This window comes from Lithobates pipiens, unplaced genomic scaffold (genome assembly GCF_037356315.1).
Source record: "Lithobates pipiens isolate NorthernLeopardFrog02 unplaced genomic scaffold, aLitPip1_a1.2 Scaffold_30, whole genome shotgun sequence".
Taxonomy (NCBI): Eukaryota; Metazoa; Chordata; class Amphibia; order Anura; family Ranidae; genus Lithobates; species Lithobates pipiens.
In genome coordinates, this window is record NW_027507791.1 from 83708457 (window position 1) to 83734472 (window position 26016).

Sequence of the window (26016 nt, forward strand, 5' to 3'; positions counted from 1 at the left end):
GCAACCCAGCATCCAGCACAAGGACATAAAACACAGGGAAAATGGCTGTGAGGGCACAGGAGAACATGCTGAAGCTAGAGAACACAAAAAAACTTGTTCAGGCCACAAGAAAATGTCCGAAAGTGTTCTGAATAGGAAATCACCAGGAAAATGGCCACTGAAGCCCAGGAGAGCATGCTGCCTTTGCCCACACCTAAAATGGCAGCCGAAAGTAGCTCCATGAGGTACAGGGAGAAATCAATGGCGGTGAGCACAGCGCTGCGGAAGACATCAGCATGGCCTCACAGACACCTTCCAGGGGCATGAAGAACAGGACCCAGGATACAGCTAGCCAGCGCAACACTCCCCCCCCCCAGGTGAGAGCCCCTGCATAGACACACAGACACCGCACAGCAGCCACATGCAGCATCTCCCACAGGGAGGGAGAATAGGGACAGGGAGAGAAGAGAGGGAGGTGAGGGACCCCCGAATCAACCTCCCAGGGAATGCCCAGCTGCACAGCCCCACCAAGGCAGAGAGAACTGTACTTTCCAGTCCTGAAGAGCTGGGAGACATTCCATCACAAACCCACTAACTGATAAGTACAGGGTAGCATACTGTGACACAGACATCAGTAGCCCAGCCATATGTATGCCCCTGAGCATAAAAGCTCACAGACCACCTCTGGAGCTGAGCTTTCGTCGTGGCCTTCCTAGTGCGTAGCTGCAGCCTGCACACGCTCGATGGCCGGACTGGGGAGACTACAAGGATAAGAGTATCCAGTCTGTCTCCCAGCCGGCTGTTGATAGTAGATCACAGGATCAATCAACTTGCGCAAAAAGTCATGCTTCTGCAGAAAAAAAACATGGACCGATGGGCCTGCAGGGCTCCTAGGTCCTTCTCCTTCACTAAGCAAAATAAAACTGATGACTGCATGGCAGGCTGGAGGGTTGTTGCCAAAGGGATCGCCCCCTGGGCGGAACTAAAGAGTTCTGAGTGTTGTATTACAACTAATACCTAGTATCTCCTAGTAATAGGGCATAACAACCCAATAGCTAAGAGAGGAGCTGTGTAGGTCGGTGAATATAAGAGAAAATTGCATTTCCATGTTCTGTGTACTGTGGGAGACCAGATATAGTGAATACAGGGTCCTGGGTTTAGTAACACTTTAACTTAACATGGACATCAGCAGCGGTTTGCATGAACGGAGTGCAATTGTGATGTGCTGCGGGAAATGCATAGGAATCAATACAAATCCTGCACCGCATCAGTGTGAACCAAGACTCAGTGTAATGCCTGTTTATTGTGATGGGCTCACCTTGCTGACCAGCCCCTTGTGGATATTGCAGATACTGCAGACGAGGTTCAGCACAGCAGTCAGTATAGGAAATGGGGACTTCTTCCCAGGCAGGCTAAGTGGTGGTTTCCCTCCAGCACAACTTAGGGTCACAATGCTGCTGACAGACTCCGGGAGAGGGGAGCAGGTAAGAGGGTTACACACAGCAGAGCAAGACCTGACAGCACAAGATTTATAGGGAAACAAAAAAAAAAAAAGACAAAAAGATATATATTATGCAAAATTTAGGTCTGCAAGCAAGAAAAGAAACAATTTATTTGAGCATTTCCATGATTATTAATATGAGGCCAATAACATGTAAAGGGTCATTTCAATGTAAAATCATAGTTACATATAGTCGCATAGTTAGTCAGGTTGAAAAAAGACCATCCACAAAAAACATTCAGGAAGATGCTTAATAACGTTTTTTTTTGTTTTGTTTAACCTCAGCCCCTTGAGTTTTAGAGTATTAACATTTCAGCAATATCTTGGCTCCACGCCGTATACCTTTTTGTAGTGTACCCTAACATATCACAAATAGTTTTATTTCCTAGGTTTTAATAAGGACGATATAGAAAAAAAAAAAAACAGAAAAATATTGCGCTAATACATAAAGACTAAATAAATAAATTTAAGGAAATCTAACATAAGCTGCAGCTCTGCTGCGAGATACATACAGAAATAAAATAAAAGGCAAAATGAGCTGCGATAACCTGAACAATAAATGTGCAAAAATAACAATGAAAAATGTCCATAGATTCATCAAGTAAATCTTAGAGGTAAGTGTCCATATGAATCCATTTTCCATGACAAATAAGTGAAATTCATCACAACACAAGTGAACCTACACCACATAAAAGACACCCTTACCAGATGGCAAGCTAGAAAAGCTTGTGACTAATATCCAATCGGGGCCTTTATCCTGAGGGGAAAATGTCATCTCTAGGATGGATCACACTGCGGGAATAAGCCAAACAGACTTCTAGGTTATCTCCCAAGGAACCACCTCAACGTACAGTGAGCAATAAGCCAGGAACCCAAAAAGGAAACTTGCAATACTGTGAAAAACCAACTACACCTTTAATCATAAAATGGTATTGCACTTACAGCAAGGAAGTGTGATCGGTCATAGAGCTGACATAATTTTCCCCTCAGGATAAATGCCCTGGTTAGGTATTAGCCGCAAGCTTTTCAAGCTTGCCATCGATTAAGTATATCTTTTATAGGGTGAAAGTGCACTTTTGTTGTGGTTTGACAATTTTTACATATTTTTCACGGAAAACACCTTATGGACACTTACCTCTATGGTTTACTTGATGAACCTATGGACATTTTTCACTGTTATTTTTGCACAGGTTAGCACAGCTCATTTTGCCTTTTATTTTAATAAGGACGAACTAGTGGCAGTTTCCAGTCTGCCAGAGCAGATAAAGTTACCAGAACTCACTACTCTGTAATAAAAAAGAACTCTGGGGGCAGTCAAAAATAAAAAATAAATAAAAAGGAAAGAATAAATGTATTTACATGTTTCAACAGTGTGCTAATAATTTCTTCTCAGACTTAGGTACTGTAGATCTAGGTTAATATTTTTTTTTACCTAACTAGGAAGCCTAAAAAAAACAAAAAAAAAAAGACCAAAGCCCTTGAAAAAAGCCTAGCCTTACACAATGTATGTACTATTTAAACAAAATAAACAGTTTATATGTTAATAAAAATTGGGGTAACTGTTTAGCTGTTGCTCATAGCAACCAATTGGGTATAACATTTAATTTTCTATTTTTGGTCGGTAACAGGGTTTTCGATCCTATGCATGTATTTATAGATGCTGCTCCTTGGTTTTCCCATTGAGGTGCCATGTTTTCTTCCCACAACTTCCGTGCCAGACATCTGGGAGCAGTTTCCATTTTACATTGGGCATCTGCTCCTGAAGAAGTGAGATTATTGTTATGAAAGGTGTCGAGGTAAAAGATGACTCCATCATTATGATCTGTCCAAAACTTGGAAGAGTTGAATTTATACACTTTTCTTGCATGAATATTATGCAGATTGTAAGCCAATAAACCAAATCAGCTTGCCCTTTTACAAATTTTCTTATTCGTGTAAAAGATTTTAATCTATCGTGCAATAAATCTTTTTACGAAAATGTTTTGCCGCATTTAAAAAAAAATTCTTTGTTGTTTGTATATAATATTTCATTGCCAACACTGAATATTTTTAATGTGAGCAACAGTGTTGATTTTGCACCAGTCAGACCCAGCTTAAAATGGATGTGTACATTCACCATCAGATCTTGCGTAATTTTATTACTGTAAGGAAAAGTTTACCTGAGTAAGTCCCACATAGACTCCACAGATGGCTGATATAGTAAAGGCAGCAGAACATTTTCTGTCAACTCTTCTATTTCTTCATTGCACAAAACACTATTCAGAGAGGGCTGCAAAGAAAAAAAACAGATCACTGTCAAGACAGGACAATACAAAGGCTAAGCTGTAAAAAAAAAAACCTGCAAAAGTAATACTGTCCACTACAAAACATAGGATATCTGTGCTTTAAAAAAAAATTAAATATTAGGATTTTTTTTTACAGCTTACCGGTAAAATCCTTTTCTTGGAGTAAATCACGGGACACAGAGCAGTCATTACTATATGGGTTACACGCCACATACTGGTGCATGGACACTGGTAAATCAAATCAAAAAAAGAAGTCCTCCCCTATATAACCCCTCCTACACAGGAAGTACCTCCGTTTGGTAGCAAGCAATAAACTTCCCAGACAAGAGGGGAGGGATCTCTGTGTCCCGTGATGTACTCCAAGAAAAGTATTTTACAGGTAAGCTGTAGAAGAAATCCAAAATTTCTTTATCGTACATCACGGGACATCCCCAAGCAATGCCCCTGAGGGGAGGGAGACACCATCACAGAAACTGCCACTATTACTGTTTGTAATACGCTGAGACCAAAAGCAGTCTCCTCAATGTTCTTGACATCCACCTGGTAAAAACCCTGTGGATGTAAAAACTTAAAGCCCAAATAGCAGTCTTGCACACCTGGACCACCGACACCTGATGGCAGATGGGCAAAGATACACACCTGGCAGAGAATCTCTCCCCAGAAAAAAAATTGTATTTTGCTAATTGAAATCATAGGCAACATTGATCAACTGGCAGATCCACTGCTAAACATTCAACCTGAATGCCACCTGCCCTTGCTGGGCTCTTCTGGCTGCACAATTCAGGATTCCTGACCTGTGCCGACAACTCAAGTAGACCCTGAGCATCTGAACTACCTCTAGAGTAGGTAGCGATCTTTCTCCTACCAACTGTGGATTACAAGCAAACTAAAAAAGCAAGACACTGTCCTGATTCAAGTGAAAACTAGAACCCACTCTAGGCAATAGAGATGGATTAGGACGCAACATCACCTTATGATGTGCCACCAAGAACGGCTCCTTGCATGAAAGGGCCACCAGCTCTGAAACTCCACTTAGTGAAGTGATAGCAACCAAAGAAGCAATCTTCCAAGATAAGGGACTAACAGTCTCCCATTTGATTCAAAAAATTACCTCTGCAAAGACCGCCAAGAGCGAATCCCAGTCCCAAGGACACAAGAGTGGCCTGACATGTGGGACTATCTACGCTACATGCTGTATGAAGTATGAATCCAGGAATGAGAAACAATGGCCTCTGGAAAAAATGGATAGGGATGAACTCGAACCCTTAATGGTACTTAAGACCAATCTCCTTTCCCCTACTGATTGGAGAAAGAAAATAAAATTTCCCACTCATATTCCTGTGGGTGCCACTTCCTGGCTTCCCACAGGAAAAAAATATTTCAAAGTCCTGTAATCGAAGTTACCTGAAACCAGCTTCCAGAACTCAACAGTGTGGGCATACAGGACTCAAGACCATTAGGTCCAGCTGGACTTGGAGTGTTCAAGGAGCGACCCCCGCAAGACTCGCTATGTCAGCGTACCAAAGCCCTCCTGGGCTAATTCGGCTAACACTATCAGTGATACCACCTCCTGGATTCTTTGCAAAAGATGTGGAAGAAGTCGAAACGGAGCATCAGATAAGGGAGAACTGGTCCCTAAGGTGTTACCAGTGCATTTCCCCCTATCGCCGGTGGGACTTTCGTCCCAGACACAACCTGTTCCCACTTGTGGAACTTGGAATTTAGTAGCTCCACCTGCAGAGTTCCCCCTGCCATTATACTATACCTGGAGTATGTACTAGCAAGAGACAGCACTTCTTGTACCGTCTCAGACAGAACGTTGTTCACCTTCCTGAGCCGTATGACTCCTGGTGGTTGATATCTATGCCTGCAGAAGCATTACCGGATTACACCTACAACTGGTTTGTCCCAACATCCAGAGCAAGGCCAACAATCCAAGATATCGATAGGCAGTACTTTCTCATGCGGAGACCAAGTCCACTGAACTATAGCCACCTTCAAACCAACTGGAAAAGCTGGCATCAGTGGTTATCTTGCCCATGTCCTTTCCAGATCTCGAACCATCAACCAGCAATCTTAGCTCTGTAATACCCCGGGAACAGAGCTGTCTGGCAGTTTAACGCCTGGAACTTCATGTTCTAGACAGAGAGAATGATCCTCTACCAAAGATCTGGAGTAGGACTGTACATAGGGAACGTGCCTTGACCTAGATACAACTTTCTCCTGCAGAAATTTATCAAAGGAAAATCTGTAACAGAATGCTTTCTGAACAAAGATTATTGAGGTAAACTGAGATTGGCACATGTTCGTTTTCAGCAAGTTCAGTACTGGGCTGGGAGCTTTGTGAACCCTCAGAGCTGTGGCGAGCCCGAAGAGCAGTCACAAAAATAAAAAGATAAAATTTGCAAAAACCCTTAATGAGCCTGGAAAAGACAGCACAAGATATGAGTCATTGATGACTATGGACCCTGAAATCTACCTCTCGTAGAGGTCAACAGTAAAGGGACAGAACCAGAAACAGAAGAACGTCCAGGGGCTTAAGATCGAAGCTAGATCTTATGTCCTCATTTGGTTTTAGGACTGCTAACAGTTGAGGTTTTGTTTTATTTAAATAATGAACCCATCCATTCTGCTCCAAGTGTCAAATGCAAGGCAAAAGACTCTGTGGCAGACTCCAAATGCCAAAAGAGGCGTACCTAACCTATCAAGCTTTTGCTGGCTAAAGATGGAGCAAAACCATCTTAGAGACTGCCCTAAGATCTTCTGTCCTGAGATATTCTCAAAACACAGCAGCCTCAGGTGCTTCCCTCACACAGGTGGGGGAAAGTTTACAGTATCTGGTATTACCGGCAGTCTCACATCCATATACTAACCAGGCTAGATCCTGCTTAGGCTTCAATCAACATAGATCAGGCATGATCAGGGTGATGCGGCCGCAGTCCATCTGATGAAAAATGAACGCGTGAGAAAAATGCTGCAATGCCAAACACCACAGTGGCTCAGATGCATCTGACACAACTGTTCATTGGGGGGGGGGGGGGTGAACACCGCTAGATCACTGAACCTGAGAGCAGTGCACCTGCCTCTCTTTTCTGGAACCATTTAACTGGTAAACGTAAATAACATGTAACTATATTAGTCAACCCAATACACAGTGCGCCAAGGATGCAGGCCTAAAACAATGTTGGTTTACTGCTTTGCAACCCCTTACGTATATAAGTATGCAGATACCCAGGTATGCAGTTATGTAGGTACCTAAGTTATGCAAACATGCAGATATACAAGTATTCTTGCCATTCATGCATTTATGTATGCAGCTCAAGGCAATAAGCACATATGTATGTATTCCAAAGTAAATACAGTGGGGCAAAAAAGTATTTTGTCAGCCACCAATTGTGTAAGTTCTCCCACTTAAAAATATGAGAGAGGCCTGTAACTGCCATCATAGGTATACCTCAACTATGAGAGACAAAATGTGGAAACAAATACAGACAATTACATTGTCTGGTTTATGAGAGAATTTTGTTGCAAATTATGGTGGAAAAAAAGTATTTGGTCAATATCAAAAGTTCATCTCAATACTTTGTTATATATCCTTTGTTGGCAATGACAGAGGTCAAACGTTTTCTGTAAGTCTTCACAGGGTTGTCACACACTGTTGCTGGCATGTTGGCCCATTCCTCCATGCAGATCTCCTCTAGAGCAATGATGCTTTGGGGCTGTCGCTGAGCAACATGGACTTTCAACTCCCTCCAAAGGTTTTCTATGGGGTTGAGACTGGCTAGGCCACTCCAGGACTTTGAAATGCTTCTTACGAAGCCACTCCTTCGTTGCCCGGGCGGTGTGTTTGGGATCATTGTCATGCTGAAAGACACGTTTCATCTTTAATGCTCTTGCTGAAGGGAGTAGGTTTGCACTCGAAATCTCACGATACATGGCCCTATTCATTCTTTCATGTACATGGATCAGTCGCCCTGTTCCCTTTGCAGAGAAACAGCCCCAAAGCATGATGTTGCCACCGCCATGCTTCACAGTAGGTATAGTGTTCTTTGGTTGCAACTCAGCATTCTCTCTCCTCCAAACACGACGAGTTATGTTTTCACCAAACAGTTCTACTTTGGTTTCATCCGACCATATGACATTCTCCCAAACCTCTTCTGGATCATCCAAATGCTCTCTAGCAAACCTCAGATGGCCCGGACATGTACTGGCTTAAGCAGGGGGACACGTCTGGCACTGCAGGATCTGAGTCCCTGGCGGTGTAGTGTGTTACTGATGGTAGCCTTTGTTACATTGGTCCCAGCTCTCTGCGGGTCATTCACTAGGTCCCCCGTGTGGTTCTGGGATTTTTGCTCACCGTTCTTGTGATAATTTTGACCCTAAGGGGTGAGAACTTGCTTGGAGCCCCAGATCAAGGGAGATTATCAGTGGTCTTGTATGTCTTCTATTTTCTAATTATAGCTTCCACAGTTGATTTCTTTACACCAAGCTGCTTGCCTATTGCAGATACAGTCTTCCCAGCCTGGTGCAGGTCTACAATTTTGTTTCTGGTGTCCTTCAACAGCTCTTTGGTCTTCACCATAGTGGAGTTTGGAGTGTGACAGTTTGAGGTTGTGGGCAGGTGTCTTTTATACTGATAAGTTCAAACAGGTGCCATTAGTACAGGTAATGAGTGGAGGACAGAGGAGCCTCTTAAAGATGATACAGGTCTGTGAGAGCCAGAAATCTTGCTTGTTTGTAGGTGACCAAATACTTATTTTCCACCATAATTTGCAAATAGATTCTTTCAAAAATCAGACAATTTTATGGTCTGGATTTGTTTCCACGTTTGGTCTCGCATAGTTGAGGTATACCTACGATGACAATTACAGTCTCTCTCATCTTTTTAAGTGGGAGAACTTGCACAATTGGTGGCTGGTGAACTTGCACAACCTCAAAGCAGCCCCTGCACCACTCCAGTCCGACCTTGGGGCAACTTGAGGTCCATAGACCCCACGATTACACAGGCACTGCTTCACATCGCTGCATTAAAGTTGTGGCAAAACGTGCAAGTGTGAAAAGGGAGCCCAAAACTAAGCTCCTGCAGACCCAATGCATGCTATTCTGGAGACACAACTCCTTCAAGTTCACAGATGCCAATCATGTGCTTATGCCACATGTATGTATGCATGCAACATCTATGAAAAATGTGTTTATTCAAGCATGCGTTTAGGCAACAAGCTTGCAAACATGTATACTATGCTGCAACTGGCCCCATACTAGTTTAGCACATATGCATGCCATGCAGCCTTTTCCTGCTTCAGCTAAAAAGTAAGCTCCTTCAGACCAAATGGACATTATTCTGAAGTTTGCCAGTATGCACATGTTCAACTGCACCAGGCTCCATACTAATTTTTGTGCCAAATGCACAGTATTCTAGAGACCCAACACTGTAAAGTGTACTGCTAGAGGTGCATCGACTTACAGTTGTACAGGCTCCCCCGGAGTAAGCAGTATATAATCATGACTTGTCTGGCCACGCAGTTTGCCCATAGTAAGTACTCACACTTCACTAGTGTTCATGGGCTGGTGTCATGTCTCAAGAGGACCCGCTGAAGCTGTGGACCTCATGGTAACATGGCCACCCTTCCACTTCCCGCCTCTATAAAAAAAAATGACCATACTGAGCAAGCCTGCCCCCTCTAGTGGCTGGAGGATGAACAACAGCCCATACTACTGAGTAGTACACAGCATGATTAAACAGCACTCTGCCCCCAGTGCCACTGGGAGAACAGTCAGATCTCTCTTTCTTTTTTTTTTAAACGAGAAACTGCAAAAATGCAGACTTACCATTCTTTATCCATCGCAGCGAGCTGTCATAAAAAGACCTTTAGGGACTGGGACCCCCATAATGTGGGGTCCACTCCCCTGGACCTGTATAGCACCCTGCAGGAAAGCACCTTGGTCAGAACAAACACTGTACAGTGTTCCATTATGCAGGGTCCAGCGCCGTAAGGCAGCATTATAGGCAAGGAATCTTCTCTTCTTCCAGTGAGGCTCAGGTACCATACGGTTTACAAGATACCTTTTTGAATAGATTCGAATGAAGTCCATGATTCTAAATAGAACCATCCAGACCTCCAAGTATGCTCCAAGAGCACATGTATCACATCAGTGACCATTCCACCTTATAGACACTGGTGAAAAAACTGAGGTCCTTCCTGTGTAGGACTTCCTGTCTGACTATCTGCCAGTGTCCATCCACCAGTAGGTGGCGTATAACCCATATAGTCATTATTATGGTTGCTCTGTGTCCCATTATGTACAATAGAAATAATGACATCTAGGATGCCTTTGGCATAGGCAATATCTGCACTTTTCTTTCCATTAAAGTCCAACTCCAGCCAAAACTCTCATGTTCTTTTCTCACTTCCTGTGTCCCCATTGCAGGGGTTTACCCTACACTTATATTGCTGTGTCACATGAACAGAAGGTGAAGTCAAATCTCTCCATCAAACATATTGGGAAAATTTAATAAAGCTGTTGCGCCACTTTTCTGGCGTTAATCCCTCTTTTTAATGTACTACGTCCAAATCATGAAGCATATGCAACACGTTTGGTTCTGACAGTACACCAAATTTAGGCAGTTCTAAAATATGCCACTTTTACATTGTGGTGCAATGAATGCACCAAATTCAAAATAAAAGACTGACAGTTTGTATCTTACCAAAGTGGAACTAATTATGACCAACGTACTACTTTTGGAGTATAGAAAGAGAAACTGGCTCAGACAGATTTAGCAAAAGCGCCTCAATGCATTCTAAAAAGTGGCACAGCATGTGCAAAGTACAAGTTGGAGGTAGGTACATGGATTTGGTGCATTCTGCAATACTTTTAGGCTGGGTTCACACTGCAGCACGGAGCGGCTCACAGCAGGGGTCCAGTGGGTCCCTGCTCACCATTTCAGGTCCAATTTTAGTTGGAATTTTTGGCTGAATTCGGACCTGAAACAGACCAGAAGATGGACAGGACTCCTGTGCAATTTACACCGGAGCCGCTCCGGACATGTGTGAAATGACTTCATAGAGTGCCGGTCACAATCTCCTGATATGAGAATTGGATGTGGAGAAACTCCCATGCAATTCACAATAGTGTGAACCCAGCCTTGCATTAGAGACACTTTTACTAAATCTCTCTGAACCAGGCCTTTATGAATTCCAGGAATTATATATTATAGTAGAGACTTTATTTTTACACATTTTCAATGCTGACCAGACAGGATTCTCTTCAGAGTAGCTTTTCTCAAACTAAAAAACACAATGTTCACATGTAGTGTGTCTATCAGTTTCCAAAAACAAATAAGTGCAAGCAATTATTAGCTCTCACCTGCTGACTAGCAGCCTCATAGTATGATGCAAGAAAATTGATGGATGAAAGGGTGAGTGGCTGAAGCAAGTCCCAAGTGCTGGCATTTCCAATTTCTTGCAGACATCTACTTAAACATCCTTCTACTATGGGTCGTAATCCAGCAACATTATCCCATGATACTGCAGGTGGGGGAATCTGAGGTTCGGAGCCCACAGGAGTGCTGCAAATCCACAAACATACATATATGTTTTAGTTTGGGGCAACATTAGCTACAGATGGACTGTTTGACTGTTGACTATAGCACAAAGTATGGCAAATACTTTTCCTCAACAAAACAGAAAAGCTATAGCTGTCTGTGTCTGTAAGATGGACTGTCTGTGTTGCTCATAAGGTCAGGTTCAAACCTGTAATGGAACCCGACAGTTGAAAGTATGAATATCACTGGTTGCTGTAAAGAAATAAAACAATCTTTCCCTGATGTGAACCTGACCTGCGCTATAAAATATTTCTACAGTAAACAGAAGAATCCTTTTTGGCGTACATGTAAAGAATTGTAAACGCCAAACCAATACTTTGCGACTCTGCCCTCTACCCATGTTGGGTTAAAACCCCCACTTATTATAGACCTCTCAACAAAGAGAAAGTCTGCAGGTTCATAAAGAGGGGTAAGGGTTAGAGCAATGTGGATATGGGCAAACTCAGAAATAATTATTTTAGAATTTACACATATTTACAAAAGCAATACAGAGGTAGCATACGTTTTTCTAAAGAGGACTGTGTGATTTTATAAGCTCAGGTCACCAAGAGGAACATTTTTCACATTTATTTGTTTTATTCGAAGTAATTTATACACATTATTATCGTATATTATTATAGTCATGGGATGATGTAGTGTTATAGTCACTGGGTGTAGTAGCAATGAATCCGTTTTGCACTTTTTAAATTGTAATTTTTGCAAAAAGATGTGCTAGCAGTTGCTGTATATAGGTTTTATTCACAGTATGATTAATTTAGGTGATCAGAGAGTGGACTTTTTTTTGTTTAAAAGTACTTGTGTTGGTCAAAAATGTATCCCAGTGATCATAGGCTTAAAGTGATACTAAAGTTTGTTTGTTTTTCGTAAAAAATAACAAGCATGTTATACTTAGGCTTCATGTACACGGGATGTTTTTACATCCTCTCCGAATGATTTAACTGGACATCTGTTTTGCCGCATTTAGCCGCATTTCCATTTAATATTATATATATGTTTTTCAAAATAGCCATAAACGAAAAAAACATCTGTAAACGAAACGCGGCTAAACGCGAGTTACCGCGTTTAGAACTAGAAATGCCTCTAAACTCAGCTTCTGAAACCATTTTTTTTGCGTTCCAAAAAAAGTCTCCAAAAATCAACTGCCTAGAAATGACTATAAACGATCCTGTGTACATGTACTGATAAGATAACATAGGGGAGAGAGTTCAGGAGCAGTTGAAAAAAATGCCCAACTGCTTCTAAACGTCCGTTTATCAGCAGCAGTGTACATGCAGCCTTACCTGCCCTGTTCAGTGGTTTTGCACAGAGCAGACCTGATCCTCTTCCTCTAAGGTCCCTTGCTGATGCTAGTGGACCCTCCATCCTGCTGAGCGCCCCCACAGCAAGCAGCTTGCTATGGGGGCACCAGGGCCAAGCAGCTGCTCTGTGTGTTCATTCAGACATGGAGCCGTGTTTTGGCCCCGACCCCTCTCTCCCCTCATTGGCTCATTGATTTTAAATGATAGAAGCGGGAGCCAATGGTGCCACGCTACCACCTCAGCCAATGAGGAGGGAAAGGCAACCGAGACACTCGTGCAACCTCGTTGGATTGAGATGGGGCTCGAGAAAGTATTAGGGAGCTGCTGCATACAAAAGTTTTAAAGTGTTTCTAAAGGCTGGTGTTTTACCTTAATGTACTCTATGCATAAACGTAAAAAAACGTTGTGTGTGGCAGTCTCCTCAGGCCCCCTAATACTTACCTGAGCTCCCTCTTGATCCAGCAATGTGCACAAGAGCATCGGCTCCCTGGGGAGTCTCCCTTCTCATTGGCTGTGACCGCTGCTGTCATTCACAACCAGTGAGTCAATTGGGGGGGCTGGGCAGAGCTGTAGCTCCATATCTGAATCAACATGAAGACCAGAAACTCTGGAGCACACCTGCTTGGGTGCCCCCATTGCAATTTGCTTCCTCTGGGGGCACTTGACAGGGGGCAGAGGGCCGGGAGCGCCTGTGTGGACACAAGAAAAGCAGGACTGGGGTTGCTCTCTGCAAAACCACTGCACAGATCAGGTAGATATGCCTTTTTAATTTCATTTTTATATTGCCTTTAATATCACTTTAAGTAAGTATTAAGTAATATTCTTTTATGGTAGTGATGCGTTTTTTTTACTATTGTGTAGTTCTCCTTTATCATGAAATACAAAGGTCCTGAGAAGGAGGAGGATCAGGATTGCTCTGTGCAAAACCGCTGCACAGGGCAGGTAAGCATAACAGGTTTGTTTTTTGTTTTTATTATCCCTTTAAACTGTAAACCGCACATCAACTTCTCTCCAAATTACCATGAAGCCCCGCCTCTTCTAGTGCTCATGCCACGTCAAATGTCAGCACCTCTAATTTCATGAAACACCAATAACGAGACCATAGATGATATTGCGGACCTCCTTTTGTAAATGTTAGCTGCCTCGAATCTAATGCTATTCCAACTGCTTTAATACTTTTTTTTAGGTACTAACCTGGGCCAGCATGAAGATCAGAATGTCAAAGTGAAGTCACAATTTATAATCTGTATGCTTATTCTATATCAGTGGCTAGAAAAGTATTGAGACCACTTATTCAGCATGAAAGCCAAGCAAGTGGCATTTTTAGAGAGATAGGCAATAGCAGGTTTCATAATTCCTTAGTATACGTTTTCTTTAAAAACTTTATAAAAACAAGTTTGTGTGCAAGAATTCAGACAAAGGTTTGGGACTTTATACACAAAAAACAAAACAAAACAAAAATTGAGGCATTGCCTATAGCAAACTTCAGTTTCTGTTAGAAAAAGGTTCCATCCCCACTTAAACAAAAAAAACAGCTGTACTGTATAAAAGGCTCCAGTGTTCACTGCATAAAAAAATCAACAATTTTCTTACCTGTGCAGCTTTGCTTCAAGCTCAGCAGTGCATCCCGCTGTCTGGGTCACATGACTGAGCAGGGTAACTACAGCAGCTGCCCGCTGGATGGAGAGGGCTGCAGAGGAACTGTTTCCTTTACAGGAGGCAATAATGCTGGTCAGGGACTGTAGAATTCTCATCACAGCTGGGTACAGCTCTCTGAAAGACAAGAAGCATGAAAACATACATCTTGCTTTTGGTTTCACAATCCTATAGGGTAACAGTTTCATTATATTCCATAACAGACTCACATTTCCAGAGCATCTCTGCAACAAGAGAACAAGCACACACATGTATTGTACTCCTAATATACCTGGCACTGAAGGAGAATGCATGGAAGGCTATCGGCTCTAAGCCACTGCCTCACAATTAACAGAAGCATTGTCAGCATGCCATGTGCACTCTTTCAGTCGCCAATTGGTTTGCCTTTCAGGTCAGCAAGATGCAACTACAGATCTGATGAGTAGCCCAATAGCCAATTGAAGTGGCTCTGAAGACGACCAACAAGGCTGCTGCTATTTGTTACGCAGTGACTAAGCATTGTCAGTCTAATAGGAAGTGTTGTTATCAGCAAGAACTCCAGGCAAAAAACTTAGCAAATTTAAAAAAAAATTATGTTAAGAAAATTGTATATAACTAAACCTTTTGGAAAAATAAAGGGTTTACAGCCATGGCCAAAAGTTTTGAGAATGACACAAATATTAATTTTCACAAAGTCTGCTACTTTAGTGTTTTTAGGTCTTTTTGTCAGATGTTATACTGAAGTATAATTACAAGCATTTCATAAGTGTCAAAGGCTTTTATTGAAGATTACATTAAGTTTATGCAAAGAATTTGCATATTTTTCAAGACCTTTGCAATTCACCCTGGCATGCGGTCAATCAACTTCTGGGCCACATCCTGAATGGTGGCAGCTCATTCAATGCTTGGAGTTTGTCAGAATTTGTGTTTTTTTTTTCTTCACCTGCCTTGAGGATTGACCACAAGTTGTCAATGGGATTTATTCATGGCTGCATTCTTAGGCAAAATTGTGAGTGAGCCCACTCCTTTGGCTGAGATGCAACCCCACACATGAATGGTCTCAGGATGCTTTACTGTTGGCATGACACAGGACTGATGGTATCGCCCACCTTTTCTTCTCCAGACAAGGTTTTTTCCAGATGCCCCAAACAATCAGAAAGAGGATTCATCAGAGAAAATTACTTTACCCTAGTCCTTAGCAGTCCAATCGCTATACCTTTTTCAGAATATCAGTCTGTGCATGATGTTTTCCTGGAGAGAAGTGACTTCTTTGCTGCCCTTCTTGACACCAGGCCATCTTCCAAAAGTCTTTGCCTCACCGTGCATGCAGATGCACTCAGACTTGCCTGCCGCTATTCCTGAGCAAGCTCTGCACTGGCGATGCCCCAATCCTGCTGCTGAATCAACTGTACAAAATGGTCCTGGCGCTTGCTGGAATTTCTTGGACGCCCTGAAGCCTTCGTCACAACAATTGAACCTCTCTCCTTGAAGTTCTTGATGATTTGATAAATGGTTGATTTAAGTGTAATCGTAATAGCAGCAATATGCTTGCCTGTGAATCTCCTTTTGTGCAAAGCAATGATGACTGCACATGTTTCCTTGCAGGTAACCATTGTTAACAGAGGAAGAACAATGATTTCAAGTGCCACACTCCTTTTAAAGCTTCCAGGCTGTTATTCTAACTCAATCAGCATTACAGAGTAATTTACAGCCTTGTCCTCGTCAACACTGACACATGTGTTAATGAGAGAATCACTGACATGATGTCAATTGGTCCTTTTATGGTAGGGCTGAAATGCTGGGGAAATTGTTTTTTTGGGGATTACGTTCATTTTCCTGGCAAAGACTTCCAATTAATTGCAATCATCTGATTACTCGTCATAACATTCTGGAGTATAAGCAAATTTTAACCATAAAAACTGAGGCTACAGACTTTGTGAAAAATAATGTGTGTCAATCTCAAAACATTTGGCCACCGCTGTACATACACTATTAATTTGGCTTCCTGAGTTCTGATATAGGCCTTACGAGATTCCCTGAGAATTGTTGGGGAGACATTTTCAACAACACTGTCCCAAAAGTATTGCACTATCCTTTAGAACAATGTAAGTGGGATTTGTTATAAAGGATTTGTTGCACCTTCAACTAAAGTTTCTCAGCTATTACATTGTCTGGCAGGAGCATGGCCTGATAATGTAAAGTTATATATGTATAGTGCACTAATGGACCTTTTCAAATTTAAAATTATTTACCAGTATATTATTATATACTTTAATAACAACCAACCTGTATAAATCACAGGCTTGTCCATAGCCGGCAGCAATAGCCCAGAGGCGGAAGGTCTCAGTAGTCAGTTTCTCAGCCTCCTCTTTTGGGAGAGGAAAGTCTTGTGGCTCCTGCACAGCAAATCTGCTCAGGCATCTTTTCACGTCGAATGTGTGCAGCTAGAAAAAAAAATAAAAAGGAGAAATAAAGCTTTAACTCTGAAACATAACCATGAAGACATACAGTAAATTATTATGCTAGTAATCATTAAGATTAACTGGTGACATTTGCAGGGTTTAGGATATATGGAAATCATCCTTCTAAAGCAAATATGGCCCTCCCTTTTAACAAGAGATATTAGGGGATTTTTCAGCTTTCAATGTTTTCTCCAAGCAGGCCTGGTGGTTTTCTTTACAAAACAAGAAAAAAAAGAAAGATGTACATAGTACTGTGCAACCCAGGCAACTTGTTCTTGGACATAAGGATATATCCCTACCCATCAGTCTCAGGGAGAAATCTGCCCATCTACAGTCTCTTTCAGACAAGCACGCTTAACAAAAATAGCTCAGATCTCTGTCAGCAAACATGCTGTCATCTATACATTATCTTCTCCAATAGGTAATAAATAGTATCCTCTAATGACACATCTCCTGCATGTTTTCTCCTAATAAAAAATGTTTTCTCCTGAAAAAAAAATATAACCAAGCCTATTATTTGGCCTGTGTATGCTTTATGTGCTTTTGCTATATGGATTTAGGCCACCTGTGACTGTTGTAACAGCGCATCATCCACCGTAGCTTCCAGAAATCAGAGACTTTCATATTATTTCTGAATACTTACTAGTCTGGCAGCTGAGTGGCGGCTAGAAGATGCAAGCACTCTGAGAAATTTCATAGCAGCTGAACAAGGCACACCGTGGAGACTAGTAGGCGCTGTGTCTCCGGTTTCCATTGGCACACTCCACTGCAAAGGCAGAAACTCACGCACTATTGTCTCTATTAACCGTGGACAATCCAGCAGCTAAATGTAACAAAAAAAAAATAAGAGGCAATAGCACAAATCATCATCACTAAATATGTATACTTTTAATATATTAGGTACTTCTATAAATAATACAAAAAAACACTGATAAGATTGAGAAAAGCTTTGAAATTAATGACCCTACTCCATTCATGTAAACACTTTAATAAGTACTGTATATTTCTAGGCTGTGGAAAAAAACCTGAGCATCTTGGGTAAAAACACACAAACAGGGGGAACATAGTCCCCACATAGATTGTGTCCCTGCAGGATCCCAGAACTACAAGTTAGGAGTGACAACCACTTCGTAACCTAACCACCTCACTTCCCCAAGAGCTATGTTCCAGCAATCTATAATTTTCTTTGCCATGCACATGACAAATTCTTGGGGACATGGGTTTTCTAGGAAGACAGCACAGCAGAAGTTATCTCAAAGCATGACAAATACCTGTTAATTTTGCCAAAAAATCTAAACTAAACACAGAGCAAAAACAATCTTATTTTGCTTCTGTAGATAAGTTATTTTACCATCCCATCATATAATATAGATGAAAAAGGCAGACATATTTGAAGTCCAGCCTGTGTGACAACTATGACTCCTATCATAGTAGACACAGTGGGAAAGTGAGAGCAGTCCCCAGGGACAGGATGTGTGTCATTTCAAGGACTACAATGGGAAATTAAAGGGGGAAAAAAGGGGGGGGGGGGGGCGGAACAAATACAGGCATCTTATCTTAGGACTTTGCAAGCAGAAGTATGTGCATTTTTGTGTTTTAAATTAGATTTGCTTTAATAAAACTTTAAATAAAAATGTCCAAAACCCGTGCTTACCCATACGTGGAAAAGCAACGTGTTCATTTAAATGTACAAATAAACTTCCCTCGTCACCCCAATACAGTAAATTGTACCACATCCTGTGCAGGTTCTTACTTACAATCCTCTGATGTCTGCAGCTCAGCTGCCTATGCACTAACATCGCATGACGTTACACAGGGCATGCCTGTACTGCAGGAGCAACATTTAAAGCTGGCCCTATACTATACAATTTTCTTATTTAACTGCCTTTGATTTACCTTTAGCTATGGCCTGCCTGATTACAGGCCTGCCTGATTACATACAAATGAAGTGTTTAGGTTTGACCTCATATTATATGGTTTGGTAAATCTAAAGAAAATTGTATAATGTATGGCCAGCCTAAGTCTATGGGACAATAATGGGAAGGTACATGCAGACAGTCAGAGGATGCAAGTAGAGACCCTGCCGGAGTATGCACCCACCTCTCCCATCTTTCCCACCACACTAGGTGTTAAGAGATATACCGGGCACTTCAAGGTATAGAGTAAGTGCTGTTATATGTGGGTGAGAAGAGAATCCTCAGCTTTGTGTAACACCAGTTGCCCAGAGCTTTCTTTATTTGCTCTTGGATCTTGAATGGAGCTGAGTACATATTGTTGGAGGGGCAGTTCACTCTCCACAGTTCTTACCTGGCTGCAGGCTGCTACAGAGTGACGAGCCACCCTTGTAAGGATCTCCAGGATATTCAGAACAGCAGTAGCCGACGGTCTTACAACTTCCAAGATATATCTAAGCCGGTGAAGAAATTTTGTCTTTAGGAGACCCTACATAGAAACAAACTTATTTGAAATAAACCACCAAGAAACACTGAGCCACATAAAGGACTCAACTTACTAAAGGGTTAAGACTTGCATTCCATGGCATGGCTTTTATCAACTTCTATACAACAGAGACAGGTAAAAATTGGCAATTATGCTTGATACATTTTTTTAAATGTACAGAAATGGGGAATGCTTATGTTTACACGCAACAAAACATAAAATTTGCCCAAAACAATTCTAAACCCCTTTATCAAGTGAACTATGATAAATGAACGTGGCTACTGACAATAGAACAATAATGTTTCATTTTTTTATAACAAAGTCGATTATGAGAACATGTAGGAAAAAATAAAACCCTTAACACCAACATTGTGCATTAAAATGTATGTAAAGCCAAACAATGAGCTCCTCCTATTCGCTGTCAAATGTACCATTAAACCCATTTTGTTTTTGGTCAATAACTTATGGAGAAAAAGAGAGGGTGAAGTTTCTGCAGCTCAATTAAAGGCTAACAACAAACTTCCTTAAATACAGAAGTGAGTAAGCATTATCACGCAGGGATAGGAAGAATGTTACTGGTCAGATGTCCAAGTGAAAAAAAAAAAACTGAAAAAGACAAACTAATGCAGCCACTGCTTATATAGGAATGGTAACCTGCAATACATTTTGTTTTTTGTTAAGTGCTAGTTCACACCAGATGCAGTCCAGTGCGTTTTATTTTCTGCAGGAAAAATGCATGCATAGTGTTTCCATCCATTCCAATGACCCTAGTTCATACTGGTGCAGTTTCCAGTGCAGAAAAACAAAACAAAAAAAAAAACCGAACATGCTGGTTTATTTTTTGTACAATACTGTACTGGAACACAGCAAAACGTATCAAAAACATACCGGAACTGCATGTGGTTTGAACTGTAAGTAAAAACTGGAATGTATCTGGAGTGCATTTTTGTGTTGTGAACTGGCTTTAAAGGAAGTGTGAAATATCATACAAAAGAGAAACAATGCCACCTACTGGTGAAAATGATGAAATAGTGTAGCGCTTACATATGTTTAAAGTGCAAACTTCTATAAGGGATCATTCAGCCATTTATACCCGTAGCGCATACCTTTATACCATCATAACGTGCCACTTCTGGATCAGACTTCTTTTCCTCCTTAGCTTTTTGCTTGTCACCTTCAGAGATCTTATTAAAGTCCTCAACAATATCTTCATCCTCCTCATCATCATCATCATCCTCCTCCTCTTGATTAGGCAAGAAAGGGAAGGACTTTGTTCCCTGGTACCATGAAAAAGTAACATCCAGGTAATCCTGCATAACAAAAGCAATAAAAGTTTATAAATACCTATAGAAGATACTGCCTTCATAGAAATTATTTTTTTATTTAACCAATTAACCACCAGAAGGTTTTACCCCCCCCCCCCCCCCCCACATGACCAGGGCATTTTTAGCTATTTAGCACTGCGCTACTTAACTGGCAATTGCTCTGTCATTCAACCCTGTACACAAATGATATTTATATCATTTTTTTCACACAAATAAAGCTTTGATCACCACTGTTTTTATTTTTTTTATTATATAAACCAAAAAAAAAAAAAAAAAGACTGAAAATAATTAAAAATAAAACATTTTCTACTGTTACAAAACATATCCAATAAAATCAAATTTCTTCATAAATTTATGGAAAAATTTAATCTGCTTAATGTCTTTGGTGAAAACAATCCCAATAAGTGTATATTAATTGGTTTGTGCGAACATTATAGCGTCTACAAACTACAGTGTATAAACTAACATTTACTCAGCTATAGACGCTATACTAATGGTGATCAGAGACTGATAGTTTGTGATAGATTGGCGGCCAATCTGGTCCTAACAGACACTGGCTGGGAGGGACACTTACATCGTTGGTGACACTTATACAGTGATTAGTGATAACACTGTACTAATTAAACTAGCAGGGCAGGGGTTAACATCAAGGGGTTAACTGCATGCCTAACAAGTGTAATGTGTGCTGCTTTTACTCACCGATCTGAACTCAGAGTTGATTTCAGGGAGAAAAAACAGGCAGATCACTGAGTTCTGTGTTTTTGTAAACACAGAACTCTATGCTGCGTTTGGCCACAGCCAATTGGCAAATGTACAGCCATAATCATTGACTGTAGCCTGCTACCAAACTTTTGCTGTGTCCAATCACAGCACAGGTCAGCAGGGGACACATACATGCTCTGCAAACGCGGAAGTTCAGCTGTGAGCTTAGATTACATTGCCTAGTCTGCAGCTGTCGCCGTCCACACTAAACTGTGGGCAGGCGACAAGTGGTTAACAATGATCTCATCAGTTTTATGTAACAAGTCAGTGTGAATTAAGTTAGGCCCCTTTCAGTAGTGATCTGCCCCATGATGATCCGCTTGCTCAGCTGAGCCGGCGGATAACAGGGTGGTCCCGGCACACTGTGCCGGGAACGCCCTGTCAGCTCTCCGCTCTCCTCTATTGGGGATCGGACGAGCACGGACCGTCTGTCCGTGTTCATCCGATCCGCTCTGCAGACGGATAGAAAAATAGGATTTTCCTCCGTCTGCAGAATCGGACAATAGCGGCGGCGGACGATATCGGGTGTCGCCGGATGTTCATGCGCAGACACCCGCTATCCCATAGGAATGCATGTATGTCCGTATTTCATCCGCAAACGGATGGATGAAATACGGACATACGCTCCGCATGTGTGAAAGGGGCCTAAGTGTTAAGAGGTTAACTATTTAAACACTTGTCTATCAAGGTAATTTTTTGTTTTCAATTAACGTTTTTATTAGTCATTTTAAAAAGGTTGACAGTACATAGAGATAGAAAGGTCAGTGAACTCAAGCGCGTCAATTTTTAACCGTTTCACACATTAAAAGTCACCATTTTGTTGCGACAAAATATTTTAACCTCCCTAAAAATATATGTTTTCAAAAAGCATGATAGCTGCAAATATGTTGAGAAGAAACAAGCACACAGAAGATCAACAAACAGGTTAGGGAAAGGGTGAAGTCAGCAGTATATTGCTTAAGTGCACTCCTGTGACCCACAAGAGAAGTATGCCCAAGAAAAGGTTTGTCCATACTTCTCTTTAAAAGATGCTGCATGTCACTCATCCCGGAGGATTAGTGACATATAGTGGCAGAAATAAAGCACTGCAGGGAACATGTCCAGATTGGAGGTTAGTATTGCATCAAATGCTGCCTTATTTTTTATTTTATACAAGCTATTTTCCCGATTTGGTGTGTGCAATAAGATATTAAAATTAAATTTCATCACCATTTGAGGTTTTACTTAAAATCTGTAGACTTAAAGTGATCCTTAAAGTGTTTGTTAAGATATACATTATATATATATATATATATATATATATATATATATATATATATACACACATATATACATGCCTTAAGTCGATGCTAGCCCCTCTATTAGAGACTGCCATAGCACACGATGTATGTTGTAGTTAAAAATGAGCAGTGTAAATACTGAATATCAGCTGTTTTCAACCCGGTCTCATCACTCACGGCCGCTTTCCAGCTCATAGATGTCTTTCGTGGGAGGGGCCATGATCTCCCTCCAACGTCAGATTGAGTTCACATGGCCGCTCATCTCCTCTGCAGAAGACACCCATCGAGCTGAAAAGCAGCCGCGAGTCACATGACCGGCCTGAAGACCGCTGATATTCAGTATTTACAGTGCTAGTTTTTAAATAAAACATACACAGTGTGTTATACCAGCCTCCAATAGAGAGGCTGGCAGTGACAAAATGTATTATTTAATATTAAAATAATAGTGGCGGGGCCGGGCCAGAGACAGACAGAGAGGGCACTGACAAGGAGGAAGGAGGGGGTGAGGTGGAAGAGAGGAGAGCAGAGAGCCTATTACAGAGGGAGGCACTTTGACTACAGTGATCAGGTCAGAGCTGCCCTGTTATCGTGGTCTGATTAGAGAAGCCATACAGGAAGTGGTAGGTTTAGGGATTTTTTTTTTTTGTTTTGTTTTTACAATTTAGAGGGGGCAGATTACATAGCACAAGTGCTATGCTGTGTAATCTGCTTTAAAGGACCAGAATCAACATTTGTTTTTTTTGGGGTTAACAAACGATTGAAGCCACTATAGTAAAAACATACAATCCCCTCTGTTAAATAACGTTATGTGCCCCGTGTCTGTGCTATATAAAAAAGATGCAGATTTCTACCTTATATCAGAGCATCTCCCGGCGCTCACGTGACTCCTCAGCTCTCTTCTCTCCCAGGCTGACACCTACAGCGGGAGGGGCAGAGAACACCTGCCGACATCAGCCGGGGAGAAGAGAGCTGAGTGGTCACGTGAGCGCTGGGAGACACTCTGATAGAAGGCAGAAATCTGAATCTTTTATGCAGCACAAACACTGGCACACATTTAAGAGAGGGGATGGTATGCTTATACTATAGTTCTGATAGCAGCATGAAGGGAGGGCTGGGGAGTGGACAGAGCTGACAGGCAGGGAGGGGGGGGGGGAGGGAGGGGGAGAGGAGAGCTGCGGATGACCGAGGCACATAAACTAACCACAGCTTTTACCAGGGGGGGGGGGGGGCAGAGGACACTCCAAAAATCCCACAGTGCATTCCAAACTCCCACAATGCATTGAAAAAATAGAATGCCGAACACTAATCAACAAGTGTTTATGAGCGTTTATAAGCGTTTGGCGGTGAAAAATTGCACTTTGAACGCGAATTTCTGATATTCAGAAAAAAAGACCATAAACTGCTCATTAAAGCTAAAAAAACTTCCATGTGTGCATGGACACATAGGCCAACATAGAGTGGAGTTTATGAGCTTTAAAAAAAAAAAATGCCCAAACTCCAATAAACTGCAGTTTATGAGCTCCAGTGTGCATGGAGCCTAATTGTTGCACTTATTATCTTTTTCAACTGTTTATGTATTAAAAATAAGCCAAAATTAAAAAGAGCAAAAAAAAAAAAAAAAAAAGTAGGTCTGATTGTAGCTAAATGTATAATGGTGTAATAAAGTATTTTAGACCTTATTCCTTGGCAGCCCAACACAGATGCTTGGCTGTTTTATGACCTGTAAGCCAGTAAGATTTAAAGCATACACAGTTTTCTTCACGTTTTGCAAAAAAAAAAAAAAAAAAGGATTCTAAAAATGTAAAAATATATATACCTCATCATCTGGGGACACAAGTAAAGCATGAAAAGCACCAACTGATGCAGAAATGACATTGTCTATGTTATCATCTATAGAGAAACGCAGCAGGAAGAGGAATCCGGCATCCAGAAGCAAACGAAGCACACTTCCCTTTAGGACAGAGGCAAACTCCCCTTGCTTAGCCTAGAAGACAGCAGATATGGATCAGTAATCAACAATTCCAGTGATATCAAGCAGGAATCAAACATTTATCATTGCCCTATTGTGTGAAAAGTCACTACAATCAAATGGAAAAACCATTAAAGTGGTTGTAAAACTTAACTGAGGTCAATCCAGATCCAGCGATGTTGCACAAGAGACTTGGCTGTCCGGGACTCCCATCCTCACTGGCTGAGACAGCAGCGGGGTGCCACTGGCTCCAGCTGCTGTTAAAGTCAGTGAGCCAATGAGGAGATAGAGAGGGGACGGGGCTGGGACACATGGAGTTGCAGCTCAGCTCAGGTGCCCCCATAGCAAGCTGCTTGCTGTGGGGGCACTCAACAGGAGGGAGGGGCCAGGAGCGCCAGCAAGGGACCCAAAAAGGGGAGGCTCTAGGCTGCTCTGTGCAAAACTACCGCACAGAGCAGGTAAGAATACCAGGTTTGTTATTTTTAACGAAAAAACACAAGACTTTTTATTACTTTACAGAAGAACCCAGGTCTAAAAAAAATAAAAAAAGGAAGCCGTCAATATTTAGACAGCCTAGTATGTAATGTACACATTATATATTAAATATATACTTTATACAAATAATAAATATAGTAATATGTCAGTTCATAAAAATATTAAAACAAAATTTCCCTTACCTTCTTCACAATACGGCCCAGAACTTGCAATGATAAAGTCCTTTGCTGAATGAATTGGCTGCGAGAAAGATGGAAGAGTTCCTGAAGGGAATAACCAGCTCTCTTCAGGGGAAAAAAAAAGGAAACAAAAATAACAAAGCAGACTTGTTTTAGAAGGTGAGATTAGTGGGTAATGCTTGTGTGTATTCTCTATAGCAGGGGTCTCCAAATTTTCTAAACAAAAGGCCAGTTTACTATATTTCAGACTTTAGAAGGGCCAGACCCCGGCCAGTGGGAGTAGAAAACAATGGCCCGGTATTAGTGGGAGTAAACAATGTCCCATCTTTGTTTTTTTTGCCCCATCGGTGGTGACAGGGGGAGGGACTAGTGCCCCATCGGTGGTGACAGGGGGAGGGACTAGTGCCCCATCGTTGGTGACAAGGGGAGGGACTAGTGCCCCATCGTTGGTGACAGGGGGAGGGACTAGTGCCCCATCGTTGGTGACAGGGGGAGGGACTAGTGCCCCATCGTTGGTGACAGGGGGAGGGACTAGTGCCCCATCGTTGGTGACAGGGGGAGGGACTAGTGCCCCATCGTTGGTGACAGGGGGAGGGACTAGTGCCCCATCGTTGGTGACAGGGGAGGACTAGTGCCCCATCGTTGGTGACAGGGGGAGGACTAGTGCCCCATCGTTGGTGACAGGGGGAGGACTAGTGCCCCATCGTTGGTGACAGGGGGAGGACTAGTGCCCCATCGTTGGTGACAGGGGGAGGACTAGTGCCCCATCGTTGGTGACAGGGGGAGGACTAGTGCCCCATCGTT

General features: G+C 41.9%; 1 protein-coding gene across 2 annotated transcripts in view; it reads right to left on the bottom strand.

Moving 5' to 3' along the window:
• The window catches only part of RPAP1 (RNA polymerase II associated protein 1), a 143514-nt gene that overhangs the window by 25728 nt on the left and 91770 nt on the right, over positions 1 to 26016 (bottom strand). For both annotated transcript variants that reach the window (XM_077464519.1, XM_077464518.1), the window contains exons 10-19: positions 25216 to 25317; positions 24386 to 24553; positions 20309 to 20512; positions 19071 to 19205; positions 17407 to 17586; positions 16588 to 16745; positions 14260 to 14439; positions 11131 to 11332; positions 3640 to 3749; positions 1298 to 1493 (exon numbers count right to left, since the gene is read on the bottom strand). In XM_077464519.1, the coding sequence (XP_077320645.1) occupies positions 1298 to 1493; positions 3640 to 3749; positions 11131 to 11332; positions 14260 to 14439; positions 16588 to 16745; positions 17407 to 17586; positions 19071 to 19205; positions 20309 to 20512; positions 24386 to 24553; positions 25216 to 25317 (1635 nt within the window). The remainder of the gene's footprint in view (positions 1 to 1297; positions 1494 to 3639; positions 3750 to 11130; positions 11333 to 14259; positions 14440 to 16587; positions 16746 to 17406; positions 17587 to 19070; positions 19206 to 20308; positions 20513 to 24385; positions 24554 to 25215; positions 25318 to 26016) is intronic.